The sequence below is a fragment of the Lissotriton vulgaris genome, chromosome 1_2 (genome assembly GCF_964263255.1).
Source record: "Lissotriton vulgaris chromosome 1_2, aLisVul1.2, whole genome shotgun sequence".
Classification (NCBI taxonomy): domain Eukaryota; kingdom Metazoa; phylum Chordata; class Amphibia; order Caudata; family Salamandridae; genus Lissotriton; species Lissotriton vulgaris.
This window is the reverse complement of record NC_141686.1, coordinates 105,113,084-105,138,517: the sequence shown is the minus strand read 5'-3', so window position 1 is coordinate 105,138,517 and position 25,434 is coordinate 105,113,084. Positions and strand designations below refer to the sequence as shown.

General features: G+C 46.0%; 1 protein-coding gene across 1 annotated transcript in view; it reads right to left on the bottom strand.

The window, feature by feature from the left end:
* Positions 1–22,868, bottom strand: part of LRP6 (LDL receptor related protein 6) — a 1,045,411-nt gene extending 1,022,543 nt beyond the window's left edge. The window contains exon 1 of the mRNA XM_086952928.1: positions 22,254–22,868. Within this exon, the coding sequence (XP_086809054.1) occupies positions 22,254–22,308 (55 nt within the window). The 5' untranslated portion in view covers positions 22,309–22,868. The remainder of the gene's footprint in view (positions 1–22,253) is intronic.
* Between the last annotated feature and the right edge of the window lie 2,566 nt (positions 22,869–25,434).

Here is a 25,434-nt window from a genome sequence, read left to right as displayed (position 1 = left end):
CCTCAGACCCCAACATCCAGAATGAGATCTCACACATCTTCCAGACAGCTCTGCAATATAATGTAAACACAATCTATTGTATTAAGGTATTGGACAGTCACTGATCTGTCCCAATACTCAACAAGCAACACAACTTTTTAAAGTTGCCCCTTCAACTCACAAGCTTTTCTTTAACACCGTGGAAGGAACTATGTGCGGCTTTAGTGGTTTAAATGCTTCATTCTAAATGAAAACAAGTTACAGGCCACACTGACATGACTTTGTGGCTATTTCCAGGTTGAAGGTTTTTTTTTTTGTTTACCAAACGCAACTGCTTTCTTAATTTTGTAAACTGAATACAAATAATAGCAAGAAGTTGCCGCTTTTCTGCAAGACACTTTTGGGAAATATTTACAGGTGCGAGAACCTGTACGAAGATAAGACTTACCTAATCAATATAGAAGCCTATACTATGTGTGAGGTCGAACAACCAATTGCTTTGAATATTTGCAATTTTAGAAACTTGCTGCTCATTCCATTTCGGAATGGATCTATTACTAAATTATAGGCGCATAAAAAGTGATGCTCTCATCAAAGACGACAACTTCTCTCTCAGATCACTTAAAATGTCCATATTAACTTCAAACATAACTAGCCAAATCACAGTGAACGCGATAGAATTATTTGAGAGTTTACTCAAATTATTATTATTTTTTACAGTTATACACACTGAGATTTTTTTAGACAAACCAGCAATTAAAATCCTACTGGCTGGCACTCTGTTAGAACAGTTTGTTTATCCATAGTAATAAAAATATTTAACAATCATACTATACAACAGAACAACAATAAAAGAATTTCAAAGTGTCAGGTTGGACGCAGAAACCAATACAGGACTTCCATAAGATTAGGCAAACTGTTGTTCATAAAAGCAGCAACTCCAGGAAAGGGGACTTAAAACATGACAAAATAAACGTGCTCCATCAGTCAGATAAATTGTGATCAAACGAGGAACGCTCACATTAAAAAGCCTCTCGTCATCTTTCCAGCACCACTACCTTCACCAGCATCATATTAGGAGCCTACTGTGCTCAAATGCTATACACCCTAAAAGTGTTGATTTCCAATAGGCCATTGAAAACTAAAGTACTTGAAGAGAGATGAAGCTCAGAAACACAGTTCAACTGTGCAAAGCAAAGTGTGGCTATTATACTGTAAATTAAAACAAACATTTGGGAAAGCTCAGATGTCCAACATAGGTTTGATGCAAAGTACAAAAAAAATAAGCTACGTATGAATTCCTATATCAATGGACCAGAGCTTCACACTCCTGGTCAGTCAGCTGGAGCACGCAATATGTTACAATCAAAGAGGCCTTATTCGAGTATTTCTCATAAAAGCACATTACATACAAAAGTGTTAAAACTGTATTAAAGGATTGCCTCGATCAAATAAAAACAAGTACTTTACATAAAAAGCATAAATATACATATACTATAAAATACAAACTACATCAAGTAGAATCTATAAAAGCATCCCAATGTAAACAGTTACTCGGCTAACAATTTATGCCTAATGGACCAAGCCCACGCCATAAATTTCGCTACTGCTATGGCCAGTGGCAAACAAGAACTAGTGCAAATGATTCTCAGGGCTACAATGCTACTGTAGGTTTTTAGGTTTCGCCTCGTCGAAAGCTGCGCTCTGCACAGCTTTTCGGCGCAGGCGAAATCTAATGTTAGAAACAGTGTGGCCTTCGTTCTGCCTCTGTTCCATTGGTTAGCTCCATAAATGGAGGCTAGCCATTGGAACAGAGATCTGTCCGTCATTCACTGAGGCGATTGGTGGGCGTTCCGCCGATTCTTTCCCTCTCCGTAACGTCATGAAGACGTGGCCACTGTGGGCGTGTACTTCCCCCCCCCCAATGTTTGTGTTCATTGTTCGTCTTGTTCCCTGTCCCGCTGGCTGTTTCCTGACCCCCCTCCCGCTGTCCGTGTGCCGTTAACCTGCCCTCCTCCCGCTGTCCGATCCTGCCCCCCCCCCCTCTCCCGCTGTCCGTGTTTAATGCTTGTTTGGAGAGGTTTTCGGCTACAGAAACACAAAGAAAACTCTGAAAAGAACTGAATCTATTTTTTTTGTGCCAAGTGAATTTGGAAAGCGCTTTGTGATGGACTGTGTCCATTTTTGGAGAGCTAAATTAGCTGCTGCTGGGGCATTGTTTTTGTTGACGCAATTATAGGTTGTGAGGCCGTGCAGCTGCCACCGCAGTGGGCGAGCAGAGGAAGGAAGAGTTCTGGCCTCCGTTTCCTGGCAGTGCCTCTTAGGTACTTCTGAGAAGGAGAAGAGGTGCGCTCCCATCACGGCTTTCAGACATGCAGCTGTTACTCTGGTTTAGATTAAAGAACACAAGTGCCTCTGTTAATGCCAGACTGAACCGCGCAGGCATTCTGATTTTCTGCTTCGGATAAAATGGCGGCTTTTTCGGTGTCGGAAATAGTCATCCCTTGGTAAATGCCCAAAACAAACAGGGTACGCTGACACTTCTACTTCTGGGTCATAATCGCATGCCCATAAGAAAGATGGTGCCCTTGGTCAGAGCGATGGGGGTGGGATTATTGGAAGTCACTTCGTGTTACGGCCCTGCCAGAGTTAAAGATGGCGGCCGTGGGGGTGCTGGAAACGGTAGAGAAGCTGCAGGCAAGACGGACCGGTGACGGCGAGCCTAAGAAGGTAAAGACCGGGGCGACACGAAGGAGAAACATAACCGGGGGAGGGAAGGAGAAGGATCGGCGCCGAGATCAAGGCGAGGACGGGGCAACCTGAGGAGCGGGTAGTTGACGAACATAAGAAGGAAGGTATTAGGAGTGAAGAGAAGAGCAGTTAAGGTAGTATTGGGAGCAGTAGGAGAAAGATTCGAAGGAAGGTTGCAGCAGAGAGACTGTAGAAGAGTGCATAATAGTGAAGAGGGCAGCAAAAGGAGGTCAGTGGGATCATGAGAGGGAGATCTCTGGGTTTTTTGTGGGAAGGGGTTTCCTGGGAAACCAATGAAAGGTGGTTAGGGACATGAATGGACTTAGTAAGGGCTAAGTATGCAGCATAGTTAAGGTAGAGAGAGATTGGTGGAGGCAGAGAGTAAGGGCAATGACGCTGGAAAGTGAAACGGAAATTAGGTCGTGCAGTGAGTTGATGTGGGGGCACTGCAGTGAGGGTTGCCTCTAGGATAAATGCTGGTGGCAGTGATGTGGATCTGTAGGGATGGGTACTGGGTCGGACGAGTAGTTGGGTGATCATGGCGGATCCCTGGGTTAGGCAGAATGGTGATCCTCTGAACTCCGATTATCCCTGAGGTGATCAGGGCACTACTTTTGAAACATTCGTGTTTTTGCTACTAGAAATCGCTTCTGTGTTTGGTTTCTCTGCACGGTCAGTTAAATGAATCATATCTACGTTTCTTGGAGCGCGTGGAGTGTTAAAAATGCGGAGCTTGGAAAGTTTTCATCCGATGACCTGCAACCATCTTATCACACTGCTTGTGCCTTCCCACTCATTGATCATTCCATACATGTTCTTGGGAGTATTTACCAGTATTTTTATGCTTCAACCGGGTGAGGGTGATCGATTTTACCGTATAGGCTACATTTCTCGCCAAATTAATAGGTGTTGGATGTTATAAGGAAATGTTGATGCAAAGTACTATATCACTTCAATAAATGTGTTGACCAGTTGGCTTGCTTGTCTTCATGGTGTTTTCAGAGCAGGTATTCGGGTGGCTGTCTTTGGATCTCGCCCTCTCACTTGTTTTAGGTTCAGTTGCCCACGGATGGATTGGTAGTGCCAGATCAATAATTGCCACAAGTTCTCTCAGTAAGATCACAAGTTGGATCCCCCTTCTGTGTTTACTTAGCCCTGAGTGCAAGTGTGTACTGAAGCCTGTTCTTCTTAATCGTACTCCTCTGAAACTTTAAAATAGTAAATGAGATGAAACTCTTCATAATTGTAGCAGATCACTCTATCTATGAGGATAGTAGTGTGAAGCAACCATTGGAAGGTAACTCAAAAGCTTTTTGCATTCACAGGGGGTTATTTAGCCCGCAAACTGTATTTTTCTGTTATAGTATCTTGCAGCAACGGACACATTTCCTGATCGGTTGTGACTTAGGTTGTGTCCCCCGGAGCCTGGTACGCCTCGCGCTTCACTGGGCACCTGTTTGTAGCGTACGCTGGTTCTCCTGAGGCTGGTACGCCTCGTACTGCTGAGTTCAGTGTTTGCGTCGTACGCCGTCTCACGCGAGATGCGGGAGGTTTCGAGGGCACCTACCGCGAAGCAGCACAAAGCGTACTAGAGCGCTACGAAGCGCATAGAGGGACTAAGGAGCACCAAACCGTCAGGGAAGTGGGCAGAAGGCCCTAAATATTGCCATAAAGAACTGTGGCACCCCTTTATAAAGAACTGTGACATTCTAAGCTGTGCTTGCTTCCCTGCCCCCTGGCTGTGCTTGCTTCCCTGCCCCCTGGCTGTGCTTGCTTCCCTGCCCCCTGGCTGTGCTTGCTTCCCTGCCCCCTGGCTGTGCTTGCTTCCCTGGCTGTGCTTGCTTCCCCGCCCCCTGGCTGTGCTTGCTCCCCCGCCCCCTGGTTCCCCTTCCCTTGGCTGTGCTTGCTCCCTGCAACCTGGCTGTGCGTGCTTCCCTGCCCCTTGGCTGTGTTTGCTTCCCTGCCCCTTGGCTGTGCTTGCTTCCCTGCCCCCTGGCTGTGCTTGCTTCCCTGCCCCCTGGCTGTGCTTGCTTCCCTGCCCCCTGGCTGTGCTTGCTTCCCTGCCCCCTGGCTGTGCTTGCTTCCCTGCCCCCTGGCTGTGCTTGCTTCCCTGCCCCCTGGCTGTGCTTGCTTCCCTGCCCCCTGGCTGTGCTTGCTTCCCTGCCCCCTGGCTGTGTTTGCTTCCCTGCCCCCTGGCTGTGCTTGCTTCCCCGCCCCCTGGCTGTGCTTGGGGTGTGTGTGTGTGGCTCTGGGTGTGTGTGTGGCTGGCTCTGGGTGTGTGGCTCTGGGTGTGTGTGTGTGTGTGTGTGGCTCTGTGTGTGTGGCTCTGGGTGTGTGTGTGTGTGTGTGTGTGGCTCTGGGTGTGTGGCTCTGGGTGTGTGTGTGGTAGTAATTGCTGTCTGCTGAGCTCGTCCGTAGGGTACTATAGGTCTCACATTTGCGAGAGATTAAGCTAATGGCAATGTAAATGACAATGCCATTTATTTATCTGTTTTCAAAACCAACACATAAATACAAATTTTGTCATTTACAATGCCAATAGCTCTAACTTTTTCAAAGGCGAAAGCATTGCATTGTAAATGCTTGTTACATACAGGTTTTAACCAAATTTGCCAAGGGACGGCATAGGCTTGACAGGAGAATAGAAAGTGCCCAATGGTCTCATTTGCAGCTCCACACACGGGACAGGAAGTATTAGATGAACCCCTCCACCTGCCAGTTAGGGACCTGAGCGGGAGAGCACCTATCCTCAATTGACATAGAAGCTTCCTGTCCCATGGCTTTGTTATGTTGTCCCCATAAAGTTCATGGTCAGGAGAGATTTTAGATTCCAGATAGCATCCTGTCATAGATCTAGAGTCCGTGTTTCTCCAATCCCGCTCAGCCACGTAGTCCCAATACAACTCCTTTACAGTATTTTTACTAGGAAAAAGTGCGCCTGGCGGGTTGTCCCAAAGGGTTTGGAGAACCAACAAACATAACAAGGATCTAAGATCTTTTAGCCATTTGATCCTATGGAATACATCCGCTTTGATCAAGGCTAAAAAGCCTTCAGCATAGTGCTTGAGTTCTGGAGTGGTCCAGAGTCGTCTCCAATACAAAATCAGGCGAAGCTTTGCCAAATCAACCACCGCCTTTCTGCCCAGCTCTTATCTAAGGGGGAGAAGGGGAGTACTTTTGGGAAGACCAGTAATAGTCCTAAAGAACTTGTTTTCGGACTTCTGTAATGAATCGAGCTTCCCAAAACCCCACAACTCAGCCCCATATAGTGCTGATCCAAGGGCTTTTGCCTCATAAACCTTTAGGGCTGGCATGATTGGTTTAGATTTTGATTTTCTGTGTTCTGCCCCGAGGGCTCCAGCTAATTGTCTATGCCTTAATGTCGCAAGATCAATATGCTGGGACCATTTGAGATCGTTGGTTACATAAATACCAAGGTAGGTAAAAGCTTTGACTACTTCCAAGGGGCGCTGGTTCATAAACAGCCTGGATCGAAAATTACGGTGGGGGTTAAAAATCATTAACTTGGTTTTGGCCACGTTGACTTGAAGACCATGCTCCCCACAAAATTTCTCAAAGACGTTGAGGGCACACTGCAGGCCACTCGGGGTCTTTGATAGAATAGGTTACATTCTGGCACCTCATTTATACAGTTTTTAGATCCCGCCTAAGGCAGTGCATGGGCTATCTCCTGTGAGATAGTTATCTGACAGAGGGCTTAGAGGTCACCCATTGCTTACAATTGGATGGCTTCGTTTTCATTTATTTTTAGGTCTCGCCTAGGCAGTGCTTCGAGACATACTGTGGTCAGAATATGGGCTTGAAGCCCTCATCTTTTCTATTGGCTCTGTTTACTGTCCTTGGTAAATACCGGCATTTCATTGGTAAAATTGCTTACTAGTCCCTTCTTTTCAAATTTTGTAACCTCCCAAATGGACTTCCCCGGTTACGGCTGCATGTTATTTATTACACTGGTGAGCACTATTTTTTAGCTGTCCTGGAGCAGCGCTCGCGCTCAGCTAATGGCTACCTTTCCTTTCTTGAGTGAGCTCACCTTGAAGCTTCAAAGTGGGTCGATCTTATGCTTTATTGCTCCCCCCTCCTGGGTCACATTAGAAGCCCTCCCCCGACATTGAGCAGAAACGCAGCATCACCCCCGTTCCGTGTGCACGGAGTGAATTTTTTTCTACATCATCGCTCGCACTCAGCTAATGGCCGCCTCTCCTTTTGTTCATCCCGCGCGGCTTCATTTCTATTTTCATCAGGACACCACAGAAGGCCACCTCGGCGTTTCAAAGTCGGCCGCTCTCTGCTATGCTTGATTTCTTTCACCCTCCCGGTTCTCGCTCACCCACCCTCTGAGCACGAATGCAGTGTTTTACTCCCCCGACCCTTTCAAACTGCATCGAGTGAGACACTATCCGTGTCGTTATCTGGAAGAGGGGGAACATTTAGGCCCTTTTCTACAGGCGAATCGCCAGGGCATAACTTGAACAAACGTCATTGCATAGTCATTTCTGTTTGGCAATTTTATAGGTTAGCTGATCTGGTGCGGGCCAATAGGCGCATTGCGGGCACAAAGTTCGTCTGCGCTGCTGTGTTTGTTTTCAGCTTCGCCTTCCAGTGCATCTAATCCTGAGCTCCCAACTCCAAAGAGATAGCTTTTAATAAGCAGTAATGTGCATTGCAAAATACTTATAAGGTCCCAAAGCAGTGTCATTTGTAACACCAATAGATCTAACTTTCACTAATGCAAGATGGATTGCATTGCAAATTCTGGTTTCTTATTCATCGGTTTCCACAGACTTCCTTCATCTTCATGTTTCTGTCCCAAACTAGATCAAGTTGCATTGTCTCCCTCCACTTCCCATTTCTTAGGAACTGCTTTTTTTTCATTTTAATCTCTCTTCAAGAGGGTGGGTACTTTTCAGCTGTCTCCCTTGTGCACTTCTAAGAGTTCCTAACCCAATCAAAACGCCTGTGTGCTTGCACCCCACCGTTTACAGTCCAACCTCTGTTGTCCAATGGATTGCCTTCAGCCCTTCCAACAAACCTTCTTTATCAGTTGGTTTGCTCACATTCCCTCCAAACCAGTCTGCTGATGGTGTGGTTGCCACCTCGCACCCACTCTCCGCTGTCCGTGAGGTTGCCGCACTCTTCTCACCAACCACAGTTGTCCATATGCTTGTCCAGATTACTGCCCCGTCCTTTCCACCTAATATCCGTTGTCCACGTGGTTGGCTCGTACCTTCCACCATCCACTGCCTGTATGGTTGCCCTCATCCCCTTTTGCTTGTTTGCTACATTCATTCAAGTCTCATTCTTTGTCCCTGCAAAAGAAATCGAAGTGCTATGACACAACCAGAGCTATTGCACTTAAAACAAAATAACACATTAGCCAGGTCATAGCGCTTTTTTTTGTTTTAGCCCTGCTATGCAGGCAGCTGGTCTGCTATACAGCATGGCTACAAAACAGTGTCAAAATCAATAGCTCTCATAGGCAAGACCTATTGGCTTTGCCAATGCCTATTCTCGTTAAAAACAGAGAAAAAAAAAGATCATGTAGTAATGTCGAAACTACACTAGGCACTAATGAGCCAGTGTCAGACTTCACAGAGAAAAAAAAGATAATTTAGTAATGTAGAAACTACACTAGGCACTAAGGAGCCAGTGTCCGACTTTCCCATGTGAAGAATACGTGAAGACCTTGAGATGTTGCAGTAAACTAGGGGAAAACGACTTCGCTCATTTCTGCAGTTCTCCCTACGTTGTAGCAACTTCAGAACAAGGGTATACTTACTAGAACAGTTTGGAGAAGTGTGCAATGTATAACAATATCAAATTGGCAGTGTGTTTAAAATGTGTATATGTGCAATAATGCTAAAGCTTCAGTGTGATTAAGAAAAGTATAAAATGAAAAGCGCATTTTTTACTACAAACCGAAAGGTGCAATGCTCCACACTAGAAAAGAAAAAAAGAAAATCCCTCTAAATGTTTAGAGAAGCCATAGTAGTTTTACACCACATGGTTTCTTCAAAGGGTACTGAAACAAATCCAATCCAAATTGCATGTTTGTTTATGATAAAGCTGTGGGCATGACAACTTTTAATGATCCAGGACCTATATTAAACTATACTATTTTCTGCTGGACTACAAGCCAGTGCTTTCTTAAAGTTGAACCACCATATGAACTGCCCATCGCCAGTCTGAGGTAGCCAAAGACAAGCTTAACGATTCTGTAGGTGTGGAACAGGGGAGTAAGTGAAATCGAGCAAAAAAGAAAAAAAAACGGAAAGAAAACAAGCATTGGAAATGCAACAGGTTTCGCCTTTGATTAAGTTAAAGGCATTTACTTTGCTATATAAAACCATTAGCAAAGCAAATGGCTTTAACTTAATCAAAGGCGAGTCCTATTGCATTTTCACTGCTTGTTTGTACACGTTGCAGAGCAGCATAGGCTGCTGTGAAACATGGCTTAAAGGGAACAAAAAGCTATGACAAGGTCAATGCTAGTCGTGCCATAGTTTTTTTTTCTTTTACTTTAAGCAATGTTGTACAGCACCTGGCGCTGCTGTGCTGCATGTAAAAAAATATTGACAAAGCCAATTGATTTCGCATAGGTGAAACTATTGGCTTTGCCATTGCTTCTATTTCATATGAGTTAAAGTGCAATTGGGCGGCAAATTAGATTTAACAATGGTTCAGCAGCCCCCTATGAATTGCCAATAGTGTGCCCTTTTCTCAGAAACTACTGTTCTTAGGCAGATGTGTTAAATGCAGGTGTCACTAACGAAAGATGAGAAGTGGCTCCACACAAAGAAGAATGATTCATAAAAGATTCCCCAAATTTACAAACACCTATAGGTGCTTGGAGAGGATTCGGGATCCATGGGAGAGTGCCTATTGCTTGTTGATCGCTTGTTTTCACCGGCTTCTAGAGCAGAGTCCGTGGGAAATCCTGTTTGTTAAAGTATAGAAATGAAGTACCCCGAGATAGTGCCTAACAGAATTCCACCATTGCAAGATGGCAGGCAGCAACAGACTATGATGAGGAGCAGCAAGTGTAACCAGGGCAGGTGAAACCAACTCTAAACAAAAGTAAGTGGGTGGGAAGCCCCACCACTGTACAAAAGTGTTAGAACCAGTTTCCAATTCGGGGTCCTGAAAAACAGAAGTGCAGGCATCCATAAAGGCGGCCTGCAAAAGAAACTATTTTGTGCATCAGTGAATGCAATGTACCTAAAAGACACCAGCATTTGCTGTGAAAAATGCACACACGGGGCGTGGCCACGGAGGCGACCAAGATGGCCGCCTTTGCCCGAAGCTCGGCCGGCCGGGCACACTAATCCTCTATTTGCTCGATGTAGGAGCAGCGAAACATCAGCAAACACCCACCTGCAACCCGCGGAGACTGTGGGGATCATCCTGATGCCGGACGGGGGCTGCTGAGATTCCCGGGGCTGGCGCGACACGGGCCGGCGCGACACGGGCCGGCGTGAAGACCTGGCGCGGCGGCCTTCCCCGGCGGAGGGACGACATCAGCGGAGGCGGTGAGTTTTTGCCCTGACGGGTGTCCAGCACTGCCTTGCGCTCCCCCACGCTTCTTTCTGCGGGCTTCCCTCCCCCGCCCCCTCTGCCGCTGCTTAGGCTGGGTCCCGCCGCTCTCGTGGCTTTCCGGGCCTTGTGGGCACCATCGCACCAGGGTCTGGCGTTCTGGTTTCGGCAGGGAGTGAGGCGGGCTTGCGAGTAGGCCCCAGAGAACTGCTCTGGAGCTGTGGCGGCGCTGGTCCCCGTTGGGCGCTCTGGCTCCTCCCTCAGCCCACACCTGGATGCACGGCAGCCGGAGCGGACAGAGGCCTACCCTGGGATGAACACGCGTGTTCGTGCTGCAGAACCCTTCTGGACCCCTGGCGCTGTGGTCCCGGGGACACGGGAAGCCCTGTGCCCTTGACCTCACACTGCGGATTGGCGACCATTGGGGACATTACTTTCTGCTGGGGGGCGCATAGTACCAGCGCCCCATTGGAACCAGACTACGCGCCAGTGCCCTGCACGTCACACCTTGCACTGTGTGCCTGGCTGGCGCTCCGCGACAACTGCGTTCTGCGATCTCCCAAAGGGAGGGGCCACACAAACGGCGCTGTACAGATACATCCATAAAGTGATAACCTTTCTAAAATCCTAATGAAAACCTATGTCATAACACCAAAAAACAAGTGAAGACACAAACTTAACTGTCTTTGAAAAATGACTGCCTGTACCAGATACACCCAACACCTGAGCATCAACAAGCTGAGGATCGCCGGGCGCGAAACAGGGCGGTGACGTAGCACGAGACAGTCGCCGTGAGCATGCACGGAGGCTGAGGATCGCCGACGAAGACACGCAGAGCTCCGAGTCTGCCTGCTGCCGAGACTGACCCGAGCCCGGTGAGTTTGGGGTGGTTGGTGAGTGTGAGTGTTGGGGGGAGAGAGGGAGGGGATGTGTGTCTGCGTGTGTGCGTGTCTGCGCATGTGTGTATGCGTGCGTCTTCGGCCGGCCTGGAAAGCGCGTCCGCAGACCCTGGTCGGCTTGTGCACCGCTCTGTCTCCCTTGAGAGCGAACTCGGCGGCAATAGGTCTCGATGCCGAGACCTAAAAATGTGGTACTCCGTTCCGGACAGTACCAGCCCATTTAAAGCACTGATCTACACCAATATCTGCGCACCCTGCATATATATTGAAAACTTCACACACTGCCAGTGGGCTTCCCCCACACTGTCCTTGTACTGCAAACTTCCTGCTCTGACTATTTTCCCAGTTTCTCCACTCTCTGACCATGTGCCCCAAGTTCACCATGCTCTATCCATGTGCCACATGACTACAACACTTTGCACATGTGCCCTGTGTTCCCCATACTCTTTCCCAAGCACAAAACACACAATGCCCATGTGCCCCATGCTCCAAAGCTCTGCCTTTTCAGTCCTAGCTTTTGCAACAGACTTGAGACTGGCCCCAAGCACCTTGTAACATCTGCCCATGGTCTCCAATCCTGTGGAAACTGTGAAAATAACCTCAGTATGCTGCCTTATACAGAGCAGTGCGAGCCAAAATCGTGTGGTATTTGTTGTGCCCAATAAATTTCTGACTCAGAGGTGTGTTAAATTTCTTATAAGTTAAAGTTACCAGGCTGCTCGTTTGAAGGCCTGTGCATTATAATGTAGAAATCGGGTAAAAAAGCTAAAGCTGCATGTAGCAAGGCCTACAAAGGAAACGTGGCATCTTGCCATCTGGTTGCTTAACTCAGCATTGTTGGCCAGGAAGAGTCACCTGCTGCACAGCCGGTGTTTTCACATAAACAGCCTGGTTTATAAAATGTGGACTGTGGCGTAAAGGTCACATTTCCTGCTGCTGCAGTTTCAACGTCAAGGCACAGTGTGTAAGAAGGGTTGTGAATGAGGGGCCCGTACTGGGTATTGCTAGCAATCATGCAGCAGGTGCAGTAGCACTGGGCATCGGAGGTGTGAAGAGCCCATTGCACCCCACGAAGCCTCATTTTCCTCTCAATGCAGTAGGGCCGAGTGCCCCTTGGCTGCGTCTCTGGGTGTGCATCAGGAAACACACACACACTCGCAGCCAGGGGTTGCTGTGAGAGGGAACAGGATATGGAGTCACGGCCAGAGCAGCCGGCTTTGGAATTAGGGTACCAAGTTAAAGTCTCAGCGTCGGCTCAAGATCCTGTGATTCTGAGCAAATCACTTATTCTTTCCCTATCTAAAACAAAAAGTTAGCGTGTGCCTGAGTCATGTAGCTAATGGTGTTCATGTAAAGCAGCCCTCCTTGGGTCGAGGTATCTTTAACTACACACAGAGGGATAAATAGACGGCTTCCCCCATGTCTGTTGTCTTCTCGACTCCCTCCCCCCTCCTCTTACTCTGCCCACGCTGCTGCAGGCGGGTCCCACAAGCCCACTCAGTTAGCGTTTGCCGTGTGTGTTTTCGGAAAACATTTCCCTTCTTTGTCTCGCTTTCTTTTTCTGATTTTAATTTGTATACTGTAAGCAGCCCACCGGGGCATAAGAGGCGGTGGTGGGGGGTGGAGCCAGTCAGCCCCTTCATGAAGAACTGAAACCAGACCGAGCTCGGCTGCCAAGCGAAACCGCTCCGCCCTCACCCTGCACGGCCTCGCTTACCCCGGGCGAGGCGGCTACTAGTGATGTGTGCTTTCCAAAAATCCGTGTACAGATAGAAATTCACGGATTCAGATGCTTACGGGGCAAGTGCTCTCTAGAAACCAGGTAATTGTAGGCAGTTTGTTTCCCCATAGTCTCTTAGTGGGACAAGCTTTGACCATTAGGTCTGACTCTGATTTGGAGTCACGATTACAATATTAAAAGCGCCGACTGCAACGAAAGGCATCGGTTTTAAAACACAAGGACAGCGAGGCTCACCTTCATTGAATGGCGGCCGTCAAGCTCCGTCTTTTCGGATTTGGGGGCGTGTTCGGTGGGCGTGGCTAAAAAGTGGAAAGAAGAACACCGGACACACCTCCAAATCCGAAAAGGACGGAGCCTATTTGGAGTGACGGCTTTCTCCTCCAATGGCTTGCCTCCATTTAGGAAGCCAGCCAATGGGAGAGAGCCAAAATTAGAGGCGGGATAAAGAGCCCCTCTAAGAAACATAAGATCTCGCTCCTTCCGGTTCTGCCGAACCGGATAGTACCTCGACCTAAAAAACAAACGAAATCCTTAACATATACAAATATAAAGTAGAAAGTACTCTGGCTCCAAATTGCACCAACGGCACTGAGTAACTGATCAGCAAAACTTTCCTGGGAGTTGGCCAAACTTACTTGAGAATTTCTAAAAAAATCCTACGCAAGAGAATTAAAGCTTTGAAACCAGCCATGGCACTTTACAGATTTTGAGCGCCAGGACTCCTGTACCTAAAACTAAAACCTAAACCCAACCCTTCGGTCTTAGATATATTGAAAGCATGTAATTCATTGTTATATTAGCCATGGACATGCCACCCTTCTCCTTTAGGTGGCCCGTCCATGCACGACTTGAAGTGCCCTTTCAGCTCCTGCCTTAACCCGTACTCTTTTAGATGAGGAGACTATCCCTGCTCCACTCAAGTTTGCACAGATGTGTTTGAGGTTTTTCCTTTGTGCTCAAACCATATAGGTACTACAGTGATGAGCGACAGGGGAGGAGATGCGTGTTTCCTGGGCAGTGGGGGGGGGGGGAATGCTGTGTGATGCACATGCAACTAATGCAATGATTGTTTTGCAAACACACATTTTCAAAGTTAAGTGTTCAGCTTTCAGCGTACCTCTTAATGAAGCAAAAATGCTTGTTTCAAAGGGCTGTCTGTATCAATAGACAAGGAATCTGAAGGTGATTGGAATGATTGTCAGGATCACACACCTTGGCAAACTGTGGAATTAGAGCTCTGATGTTTTGTTAAAACAGGGGACCTGTTTTGTAAGTGATCCCAGCCTGTCCATGACATGTCAGTTCTGTGAAGAAATGCAGGTGCTGTTTTACGAGGACTTTCCATCCAAGATACAAAACAGACGGGGCTTTATAAGAATTAAATAATACATTTGTAATCACGTAGTCTATCATGTGTTATTCCTATTATTAGCACCCCATTATGAATTACAACATGTATCTTGTGTTGGTGTTGACAAGTAGGCAAATGTAACTTAGTTTGTCCACTTGTTTATCGTTATTTAGGACTGGTGCCGCAAAACTAATTCTTTTGAGGCATTGCATAGTTGTCTTTGTGATTTTATGTGACAATTCTTTTGTAGAAAAAATAAATTTTTGACATGTGTATTTCATTGTATTGAATGTATGTATGCATTTGTTAAATATATTGGTGTTTTTTTGATGACATAATGAAAATATTTTTTCAAACAAATTGCTTTATAAAATATGAATCAATTCAACGTAATGGTTGTCCAACCTAGTAATTTATTTGACTAGGCGATGCATTATTTGTAAATTCAACCTGCTCGGCCACTTGTTTTTGTTTACCCAATAGTAGCGGTCCAGGCCGGTCAGTGATAGGACCCAAGCCTTTTTTTGTTTTCCCTTGTTTTACGAGGAAGGCATTAGATTATTTGTCACCAGCTGCAAGATTCTGAATAGATTATATTCAGTCATCACCTTATTTGGGAAGCTGTGAGGGTACTCTAGTGTAGCCAGCCACTGCTGAAGACATACGGTCTTTAATTAAACCATTACCGCCCTTTGTTAAACACTCATTGTTCTTCTGGATCCACTTGCCTGTCAGTCAGTGCACTTTGCAGACTGGTCGTGATTATAAACTGGTGTTTCTGGTGTAGGCCAAAAAACGAATTGGCTCTAGGGACAATCTAGTGATCGAGCAGTGGAAAATTAAAAATTGTATTTGGTGTATTTCTACAATATAAAACTCATTAACTTAAATCTTTCACCATCAAGACCCAATGCTTCTCCAGAATAAGCACCAACAGGGCGGTGAAATTGTCATGGTCACAGGTTAATTCCCACGTATCACGTGACACATCATCGGACTGTGTATTTTGGGAGAAGGCGGTCCGCGCGCGCGCACACACACACACAGAGCTCACAGTCCTTGGCCAGGCCACTTCTGCACAAGCTCCAGCTGCAATCCGTGCTGAGTTTCTGGCGCCTGCTGGTTGGATGGCTCAAGGCCTGCACGTGCACAGGAACAACAGGAAGAGACAGACAAGCCTATGTCTAGCTGGCGCTGGTGTGCCTCGAGCTGCTGTAGCGTGCCCCGACGTCTTTCGTCCACCTTGTGTCCCGGCGAGGGGACGCATCGCTGACGAGCTTACCAAAACCATAGCAACAATGGCTGCGACTGCGCGCTTTAGGGAGACATGCGCTGTTATAGTGTGGGAGAGCGCGAGAAGAGACGCGCTCGTTCACAGTGCGTGTCGCCTAGAGCGCGCTTTCACAGCACGTGTCTCCAAGCGCGCCGTCACAGCCATTGTCTGCAATGGCTTTGGTAAGCTCGTGCACATCTGATGTCCCACTTCACGAGCAACAAGTCTCGCTAGCAACAAGTCTCGCTAGCGTGCAGCGCATGGCGCAGCGCAAGGCGCTGCATCGCTAAGCGAGACCTAAAAACCACAGATCCGGAAACGACTCATCATGATATGACTGTGGTGTACGAGCCCAGAGCTAATTAAAATACGGTGGCCATCCCACTTACAGCATATACATTGCTTTTGACTGTTATCTAACAGGTTGTTTTATTTTACCCACATTGGGATCTGCAAAAACGCAAATCATAAATCGGACTGGTTGTTCTCTAGACCAAAACTTGATTACTAGTCTCCATTGACTAGAGAAAACCGTCCTGAAGGTGTCACATCACTAAAGCACCGAAGCGCCATGTCGACTGTCTGTTTTTTTCTGTATATGAAATCAGGGCTCGACAAATCTAAAAATTCTCACTTGACCTGCAGGTCGAGTGAGTAGACTTTTCTACTCGACCTAACAGCAATGCACTCGACCCACAATTGATCGCATAATGGACTTTTTTCAAAACATTTGCAGCGCCAACAACCCAGGAAAACGTTGGCCACCCAAATTACCGGCAAATTTCACCCATTTACCTCCTCTCCACATTGCGCTTCATCCGGGAAAGGCAAGCAAACCATTTTTAAACAGTGAGTTTATATGGGCACAGCACAGACAGTCCGACCTGTAAACAAATTTGCACATAATGCATTGCGGCATATAATGCCAATTTGCACATAACGCTTTACAGATTCATTACAACATGGACATTCATTTTCAACTCACAGTGCACAATAAAATATATTGAATCTTATTAAGACCAAAGGAAAAAATTCAGTGGCGCGTACTAAGCTAATAAAGTACTGTATTAAGTAGTTGCATTGCACAAAAGACAAATCACTTCTTGGATCATCACACAAATCACTGGTACCCATGACTTATCAACCTTGGAGGGAGAAAGGCAAAGACTACCCTGCATCAGCAGCAGGAAGAACGTGTGCACAAGGGCGCGAATACATACGCACACACAGAAAAACACACACCGGACAGGAATACAGCAAGGACAGGGCCAGCGAAAATAACCAGACTTAACCCTCAGTTAGCCACATCCTTGGCAAAGACATTCTCATTTGCATCCATCCGCCCCTGATGACATCAAACCTGGCTGCCAGTGAGTCCAGTTATGGGTCTTTATGGCAGCACAGAGACGGCGCACGTTCCCACCCCGTCCACATTGAACGGCTTAGTAAGCTATTCTGGAAGGTCAGTACTCATGCTATTCTCCCATCATTACATTTTAGAGAAACAAGCATTATTAAAGAAGTAAGAAATGAACATTAATACAGCCCTGTGTCCTTAAAGCAAATGTCTTCCAGTTTCTATTGGTACCTCTGTGTTCCCTTTCCCTTTCACCAGCAGCAGAGTAGGTTGGGCAGTGTTTTAAGCAAAGCACAGGCACTTGCGGACATTCCAGCCAAATTAAGCCCTTATGAATTCTGTTCAGCCAACCAGAATTTGACACGGTCCTGGCATTAAAGCAATCCTAGGTCACACTACAGACTAGGAGTCCGCCCCGGTCCGGTGCAACTCCCGGTTTATGTTCAGAGTTTTTGCATTGGCTGTCATGCGAACCAGTGCTGAAACGAGGAGACAAATGCCACTCTTAAAATATTTAAACAAAAAAACGGACTTTGGACTTTGAACTAAATTTACGGGCTGTCCTAAAGTAGCAGCTGGCAGCTGGCACACTTCATTGGGCAAGAGGAAAAGAAGTGGCGGACAGGTTGTCGGTCACCTTAATTGTGCAGGAAGAAAAGATTTGAGTCACCAGTATGTGTCTGTCTTCATCTTTTAATAACAAATACAGATTACCAAATCAAGCAATGAAGATGACGGGAAACACATATCGTAAATTACACCCATTGAGCAATGACAAACTCGGATCTAAGATGAAACTGCTGCACAGAACTAGAAATGGAAGGGCACTAACCAAGCATCCAGTAACTCACAGCGATCCTCATGAATACATTTGCGATTTGAATCATTAGTATATCAACTCAGCCCACCCTGCAGCGGCACCATGATGAAAAGTTTTCCCAGCACTGCAGTTTAAAGAAACGATGTGTTACACGGCTAAGCCTGAAACGCTGTTGAAATTGAAAAAGGAAAATGTAGACTCGGGGACTGACCTGTGAGGGTGAGACATGACGGAGCCTCGTGTAATGAAAAGAAATTTAAGGTCAAAACTGACTCACCTCTGCCAAATCGCCCTGCACTTTGTCCCCGAGTCCCGACTCCACCGAGGAGAGCGCGTGTGGTGGCGTGCTACGTCACTGCTGCACTTTAAGCAGGCCAGGGCCGCCATTGGTAGCGCTTTCGCGCGCTACTAGATTGACAGCCCTGGCCCCCAAACAATAGGCAGTGTGTGCATGATGCCCCCTAAAGCCTTTCACTGCGCACTGCACCACCTGCACTCCACCTATCGTGCGTGCATGAACATGCTGCCCCCTAAAGCCTTTCATCGCGCACCGCAATGCTGCCATCTAGAGCCTTCCACATGCTACTGCACCTACCAGATAGCACTCGCCAGGCCGGTCAAGTAGGCCTTGAAACTGGACTCGACCTGCACAAAATTCACTCGCATTTGTGAGCGGGCGAGTACATTTGTCGAGCCCTGGACATGTACGTTGTGTTTTTTTTTTCTTTCTTTTTTTTTTAAATGTGGAGTCTAATCCTTTTTTATAATAAAATTTGATGTTTTAAAGTAATTTTTGCCTTGTTATATAGTGCAGTAATCTACTGACATACTTTGAATTGTGTTTTGTCTTAGATGCATATTATGCTTTGAATTAATAACCACGTAGGTGGTAATAGTGATATTGTATAGTTGTAGTAGGGACTATTATTGCTTTGTAAAAAGTCCAGTTTCACACATACATCCTCGGGGCAGGTTATCTTCATGACAGTCCAAGACAATACTACTAATAAAGTTAATCTTGACTGCAAAAAAAAAAAAAAAAAGGGATGCGAGAGCCCAATCACCGACTTTCGCGTACAGAACACTCCAAAAGAAACTTAAATGTCCGTCCTACGAACATCTTCTGAAGGTGATGGCAGCCCAAGTATTACCATCTCTGTCCTATAGGCTAGAAATATGGCACGGGAAAGAAAATCGGCATTGCGAACACACTCCAGACAAAAATATACAAATCGGTGTTCAATCTTTACAAAGGATCAGCTCCAGCACAAATAAGATTGGAATTTGGCCTGCAAAAATCAAACCTACCAAAGGAAAGCAGTCTTAGCGAAATGGTGCTGGAAGCTCAGATCAGCAGAACCAGGTTCACTAAATAATCTATGCTGGCTGGAAATCAAGAAACAGTATGATCAATGCGAACCAAACTCTTGGGGGGAGGATTTGCGAACAACCTTGGAAACCCTTAAAATAGAGGAAATATGGAACAGCCAACTGGAAGAAGCATCCTTTAAAAAGATCTGCAAATCAAACGCAAAAGCTCTTTCCCTGGTAGAAGATAAAAAGACCTTGGCCAAACGTCGACATGCATGGACTGTATTAAATTCATATAAACAATTAAAACCGCAACCTTATCTTGCGGCACATTTCCGTCTATCTTCAAAAACGAAATTTTTAGCTTTTAGACTGGGCGACCACTCTTCTAAAGATCTGATTCCATCTTGGAAAAACACACAACAAAAAACAAGATGTAGATTATGCGGATATCACACGGAAACCTTAAAGTCACTTATTATGTGCGTGCGAGTCAATAAAAGAGGAGAGAAGAACTTTGCTGAAATCAGTTCTAAATGCTCTTCAGATCCGTACCTGCAGGCAGGCAATCACTAGGTGGATGGGTGCAGGCTTGAACATTTTAATATGCCGCGGTGTGAAATTTATGAAAAAATTAGAGACTTTGCTTTCAAAGGCCGAACTAACTTAAGAGTGGGGACTGTAAAATAATGCTTTACCTTTTAAAGAACCGAAAAAATAGAAATATATTTTAAGAAAACGATTTTTATTTTTTTTTAAAAATTGTATATGTATACTTTATGGTTGTGACAAACCAAACAAAGTTAATCTTGACTGACTGACAATCCTACACTTTCCCCATCCTAAAATGTTCTCTCCACTCACATCTGTCAACCATCCTATTTTGTTGACCCAAGAACATCGCATGCAGCGTACCGTACCCCAAGGGTCATTCCTCAGCCCCACCCTGCTCAATATCTACATGACCCAATCGCAGAGATCAGATCACACAGACTCAACATAATCTACGCTGACGACAACTTCTGCAACGCCATGACTAAGGTAGCCTAATGGATGAGAGAGAGCTGCCTCAAACTAAACTCCAACAAGATACAAGTACTGATCGTCTGGATTAACTGCTATGCATGGGACCGCAGCTAGTGGCCAGCAGAACTCGGACCAACACCAGGCTCTCACAGACCATGCATGCAACCTCTGCATCATCCTCAACAGCCAACTGACCATGAAACAACAAGTCAACTCAGACACCTCCTCCTGCTTCCACACTCTCCGCCGAATCTTCTGATGGATCCTAACCAACAACAGAAAGACCATCATGTACACCCTTGTCACCAGCCGCCTTGACTAAGGCAAGGCACTCTACACTGGCATTTCAATCCAGCTCCTCAAAAGACTCTAGACCATACAGAATACTGCAGCTAGACTCATCCTGAACCTTCCCAAACGCACCAACATCACCCCTCACCTCAGAAACATCCACTGGTTACCCACCCAGAAAAGATGCCAGCTCAAGATACTCAGGCTCGCACATAAAGCTCTACACAACTATGGACCATTCTACATCAACTACTCTTCTATCTCCCCACAAGACTACCTCACTCTCCCACACACCTGCATCCATTGCTGCGGGGAGGGGGCGCTACTTCTCCTTTGCCACCAAGACCTGGAACAACCTGCCCCTTCCCTTGCAATCTTAAGAAAGAAACTCAAGACCTAGTTCTACGATGGAGACAGAGAAACACCAGCCTCCAGATACCCTTATGGACGACAGCGCTGCGCTATACAAATGATGATAATTGATTATTCTCTGTATGCTTCTTCGCTACTCTCCTCCTGACTTATCCAAGGATGCCACTATTATAGCCTCACTTCCCATACTACATCATACACTCTGCTCCCAATTTACAATTCCACAACAGCTACCATACAATCATTTAGTGACATCACAAAGCTTAGACTACTGAACATGCATTTGCCACTAATGCATGTCAAAAGCAGTGCAATCCTTCGATGCTATATTGCCCCTGCTGAATCCTTAATACACATGCACATATAGCCTCCTAACAAATACCACCGTTCTAAAATTAACTTAACTGAGTCCAGCATAAAGTATACACCAAGTGACACTCATTATTTCGATGCTGTGTTATCGGGCAACCAATTCTCAAGCACAATATTGACCCATGTGTTCTGCTCAAAATTGCATCATGGTACTGCAAGTCTGCAAACTCTTTCCCCGCAGGAACCATGCCTGAGGCCAAACATTTCCATGGCAGTGAATCAACTCACTTTATCTACCTAGAAGTACTGTCCTTAATACCATGCCGCTCTGGTGCCACCATCACCTGTGCTTCCACTGCGTGCTACTCTTGAGTGGCTCCCATCTAGCCTTCTCACTCCTTACCACCGCTGTATACATTTTAAACCCATTTACAAGTTTCAATATAACACAAACCAAGCATCTAGGACGTTGGAGCGCTGTATACCAGTATGATACCAAGACTCTAAACTGGTTTTGTGGTTCTCCTTATTTGCAAAAATGTTAGGGGTGAACGACAAAAATAGTCTACAAACGTTACATTGTAATGCCGGTTACAAACTCCAAAAAAACAATCCTGGGCATAATAAGAGCTTCCTTCTCTATACCAAAAGAAGCACCAAAGTCCCCCCCCCCCCCCCCCCCAGTTAACACTGCCGGACTACCCTTCCAGCAGCAAAAATACACCCTGTGTATCATTCAACAGTATTTCGAGACCACATCTGTGCATTCATTTCAGGTCGGTCGGGTAACAGAATGCCCACAAGCCACCAAACGTGTGACTCACGATGCCTGCTCAACAGGTCCACTGCTGAACCAGGCAGTTCCCTCACCTCACACCACCCCCCACAGATCAGTGCCCCTGTCCCCATCCCTCGCTTTTCCTGCATGGCTCTTTATTCCCTACACACTGAACGTACTTCACCCACTTCCTTCACAGGTTCACAGCGTCCCTCTACACAAGGTCCACCGGGGTACCGTCTCCAACCCAGCGAGAGCCCCTGCACTTAGCTGACGCTGGCCTCCTGGCTCAACAGACTCAATGATTCACTTACAAAGCCTCCTGGTGATTCTCTCACCCATCATATGCACCCATTCCCCAACGGTGTTCCGCCCTGACTAGCAAGCACATCTGCCCACAGGCTCCGAATCTGCAGCCCCATGCCCTGGGCCCCTCACCTCGTAGCAGGCAGCAGAGGTTGCACACCAGCAGGCTCCTCAGCAAGGCGCCCATGGCTCCCCGCGTTCTCTAGCGGCCCCGTGACATGGCCACAGTGCTCCGAACGCTCTAGGCGCTGCTCTCCCAGCGAAGCGCGGATCCGGTGGTGGTGGTTGTTGTTGTTGTTGTCGTTGGGGCCCGGTCCCGCTGCCTCCTCTCCTCCATGGCGCTGGTGGTGGATCCGCCGCTCTGGCTCCGCCTCCCCCTCCTGCAGGGCCGACCGTGCGCACGGACACCAGGGGTCTCAGAAACCCGTATCCCTGCGCAGCGTCCAAACGGCTGGCTCGCTCGTCTGCTACCCCGGTCGAGGAAACATCGCAAAAATTGCGAAATTATCCTCCGGATCCGTGCTTAACAAAACGGAATTTCAAGGGGAACATCTGGCTGGTTGCCTCGGAATTCCCAGGGACTACTTTTCACTCCCGGTCGCCTCAGTCTTTTAGCGGCGTCGGCACTACTTCCGAGCGGCCTTCCGGAGCCTCACTACCCGGCGGAGCCAGCTGCTCGAGGGAGGTGGATGGCTGGCGAGGGTTGCTCCTGGTAGGTGATGGGTTCTGAGCGACCCCCTCTCTTTCAGCTCTATATTTGTGTCATAGACAGTGCTTTAAGTGGGAGGAAAAAACTGGTGGTCTCTCAAAGGGGCGTGGTCGATCTAATTAAGGGAGTGGTTTAAAACACCTAGGCGAAAAATCTGTGCTTAGCATAATGTGGCGCACCGCTGGTATTTTGTTGCTTCTGTCATTGGGTCCATATATTTAATACAACAAGTAACATTATACAGACAGCAAGCCAGGACTATTGGCGTTGTCAATGGTTGTTAGTTGCGTAAGATAAATAAGCAACACCTATGGATCCGTTGTATAGAATATTGAAAATGCTTCAATTCTGAAATGATAAGACTTTGAAAGTATTATAACGAGCCTCTTTAAAGTTACAGCAAAGGCTGTAAAGGACGGTGTTGCTGCAGAGTTAAGATTTTTCACCCTGATGGTGAGGGCAAAAACGGAGAGCTCGATGGAGAACCGTTTCAACACATGCTTTTTCACGCGAGAGCCCTAGAAAGGCGCAGGGATTGTTACTAAACCGACACCTGGGAAAGGAGGTGAACAGCTAACCTCCTCGTCCTGGGATTACAACAAACACAAAGAATACCTAGCTTTAAATTGTGGCACGCGCGGTGGTCCGTTCAAAAATCACAACTCGATTCTCCCGAGGAAATACCCGGATAATACTCGACCTTGCGCGAAACTTTTTTTTTAACTCATAATTTTTCCCCCTTGGCTGAAATTAAGAGGACAAGTAAACTGTTATTAAAATCCCTGAAGCAATCGGTCGGTGCGTTTATGTCAGCCACGTTCTTTCTCCCTAGACTATGCCGCTAAGTAAATAATGGGATATAGCACTACATATCCCACCATGCAATGGTGTGTTTTGTAGTCAAGCTGAACAATGGGAGCCAGGGGGAAAAGACCAATGAGCAGCAGCGGTTCTGAATTGTTCGCTTGTATCTTAAGTGAGCCTCCTTTTCCCCCCCACATATTGCTGTTTTGGCAAAGAGGGGGTGTCGTTTTAGTGTTATATTTGCACGGTTCTCAGTTTCGCTGCACTTCTAAGCATCATAATGACGAAACACTTCTAGTTTCAGGAGGAGTAATGGCCCTGCTTTCGACCATGCACCTTAGAGTCGGGAACCAGGCTCGAATCCCGGTCTAGGTGCGTTATCCTGACCTGTACACCCACAAAATCTCCGTTTGGCTGAAAAACCGGGCAACAGAGTGCACAAATACCCATGGGTGTACTGCCTAGCATTAAGAAAGACCAACGGGAGCAAAATAAAAGATACCCTAGCACGCAGAACCTTACCCAGGGCACAAGTTCTAAAAAAAGAAGTAGGGAGGACTAACTTAGTTAGGCAGTATGCAAGTGACATCACAGCCCGTGACATCACGGCGCATGACATTACATGTGACATCATAGGATTTGACTATTTTGAAAAGGTCTATAACTAGTGAGTGAAACAGAATGGATAAATACCTCTATATCATAAGCCCACTAACTCCATACTAATCACCAAATACATAAATGTATTCTATTTCAATTTTATTTTTCATATATATATATATTATACATTTTTGTAACTGTTTTGAAGAGAATAAATATACATTTCATAAATAAATGTCAGTATATTTGATAATCGGATAATCTTTCTATAGTGTTCACAAACAAAAGGCTCTGACGATCTATATGTTTTTAAGTTTGAAATCTCCTCACTTCTTGAGCTGCGTTCGCATGTAAGTACCATAGGATCCCCTTGTTTCTCTCTGCCTTTTAAGATCATTTACTCTAAGTGGAAGACTTGGTGGTGTCTATGTGCCCTCAATAATATAGAAAGGTGTGATTTGTGTTGGTACTCCTTATATGCCTGTATGCCTTTTACCCTGTAGAAATGTATTATTCATAGTGTTATAATTTGCCTGTTTTTGCTATCCATTTATGCTGTTTATTTTAGTACTATGAAAATGATTATTTTGTAAAATATGTACATAGGTTTAGGCTGGGCAGTATATACGTTTATTGAAATAACTGCATACAGTACTATGAATATGATTATCTTGTACACTATGTACATAGGTTCAGGTTGTTCGGCATACACATTTATTGAAACAACTGCAATGTACGTTTTTCTGGAAATATACAAAAGAAATTCTACGCATTTATTTAACCCCATTTCCTCTATCTCTGTCGCAATTTTAAAGATCTGAAAGAGTATAACAAAGATGTTCTGTTGAAGTCAAATAATCTTTGATTCAATGTACACTCCATTTTTTGACTCAATATGAAATGAATATGAATGTCGTATGTGGCTGTAGGAATATTCTGTGTATTTGGACATGTATATGATATACCATATTATTATGTTTTTATTGTATATAAGTAAATAATACCTGTTAGAATCATGAAGATAAAGAACTAATAGATATATACATATGCCCACTATAGCTATGCCCACTCACTTGTTAGTCTGATTGTAAATATGTGTGTCCTTTTTTAAATTATAGTGCCAAAGACGGGTCACCTGATGAAGGCTTCCAAAGCCGAAACGTGCTTAGTGTGTCACCCACCGCTTTGCCTGTGTGCTAC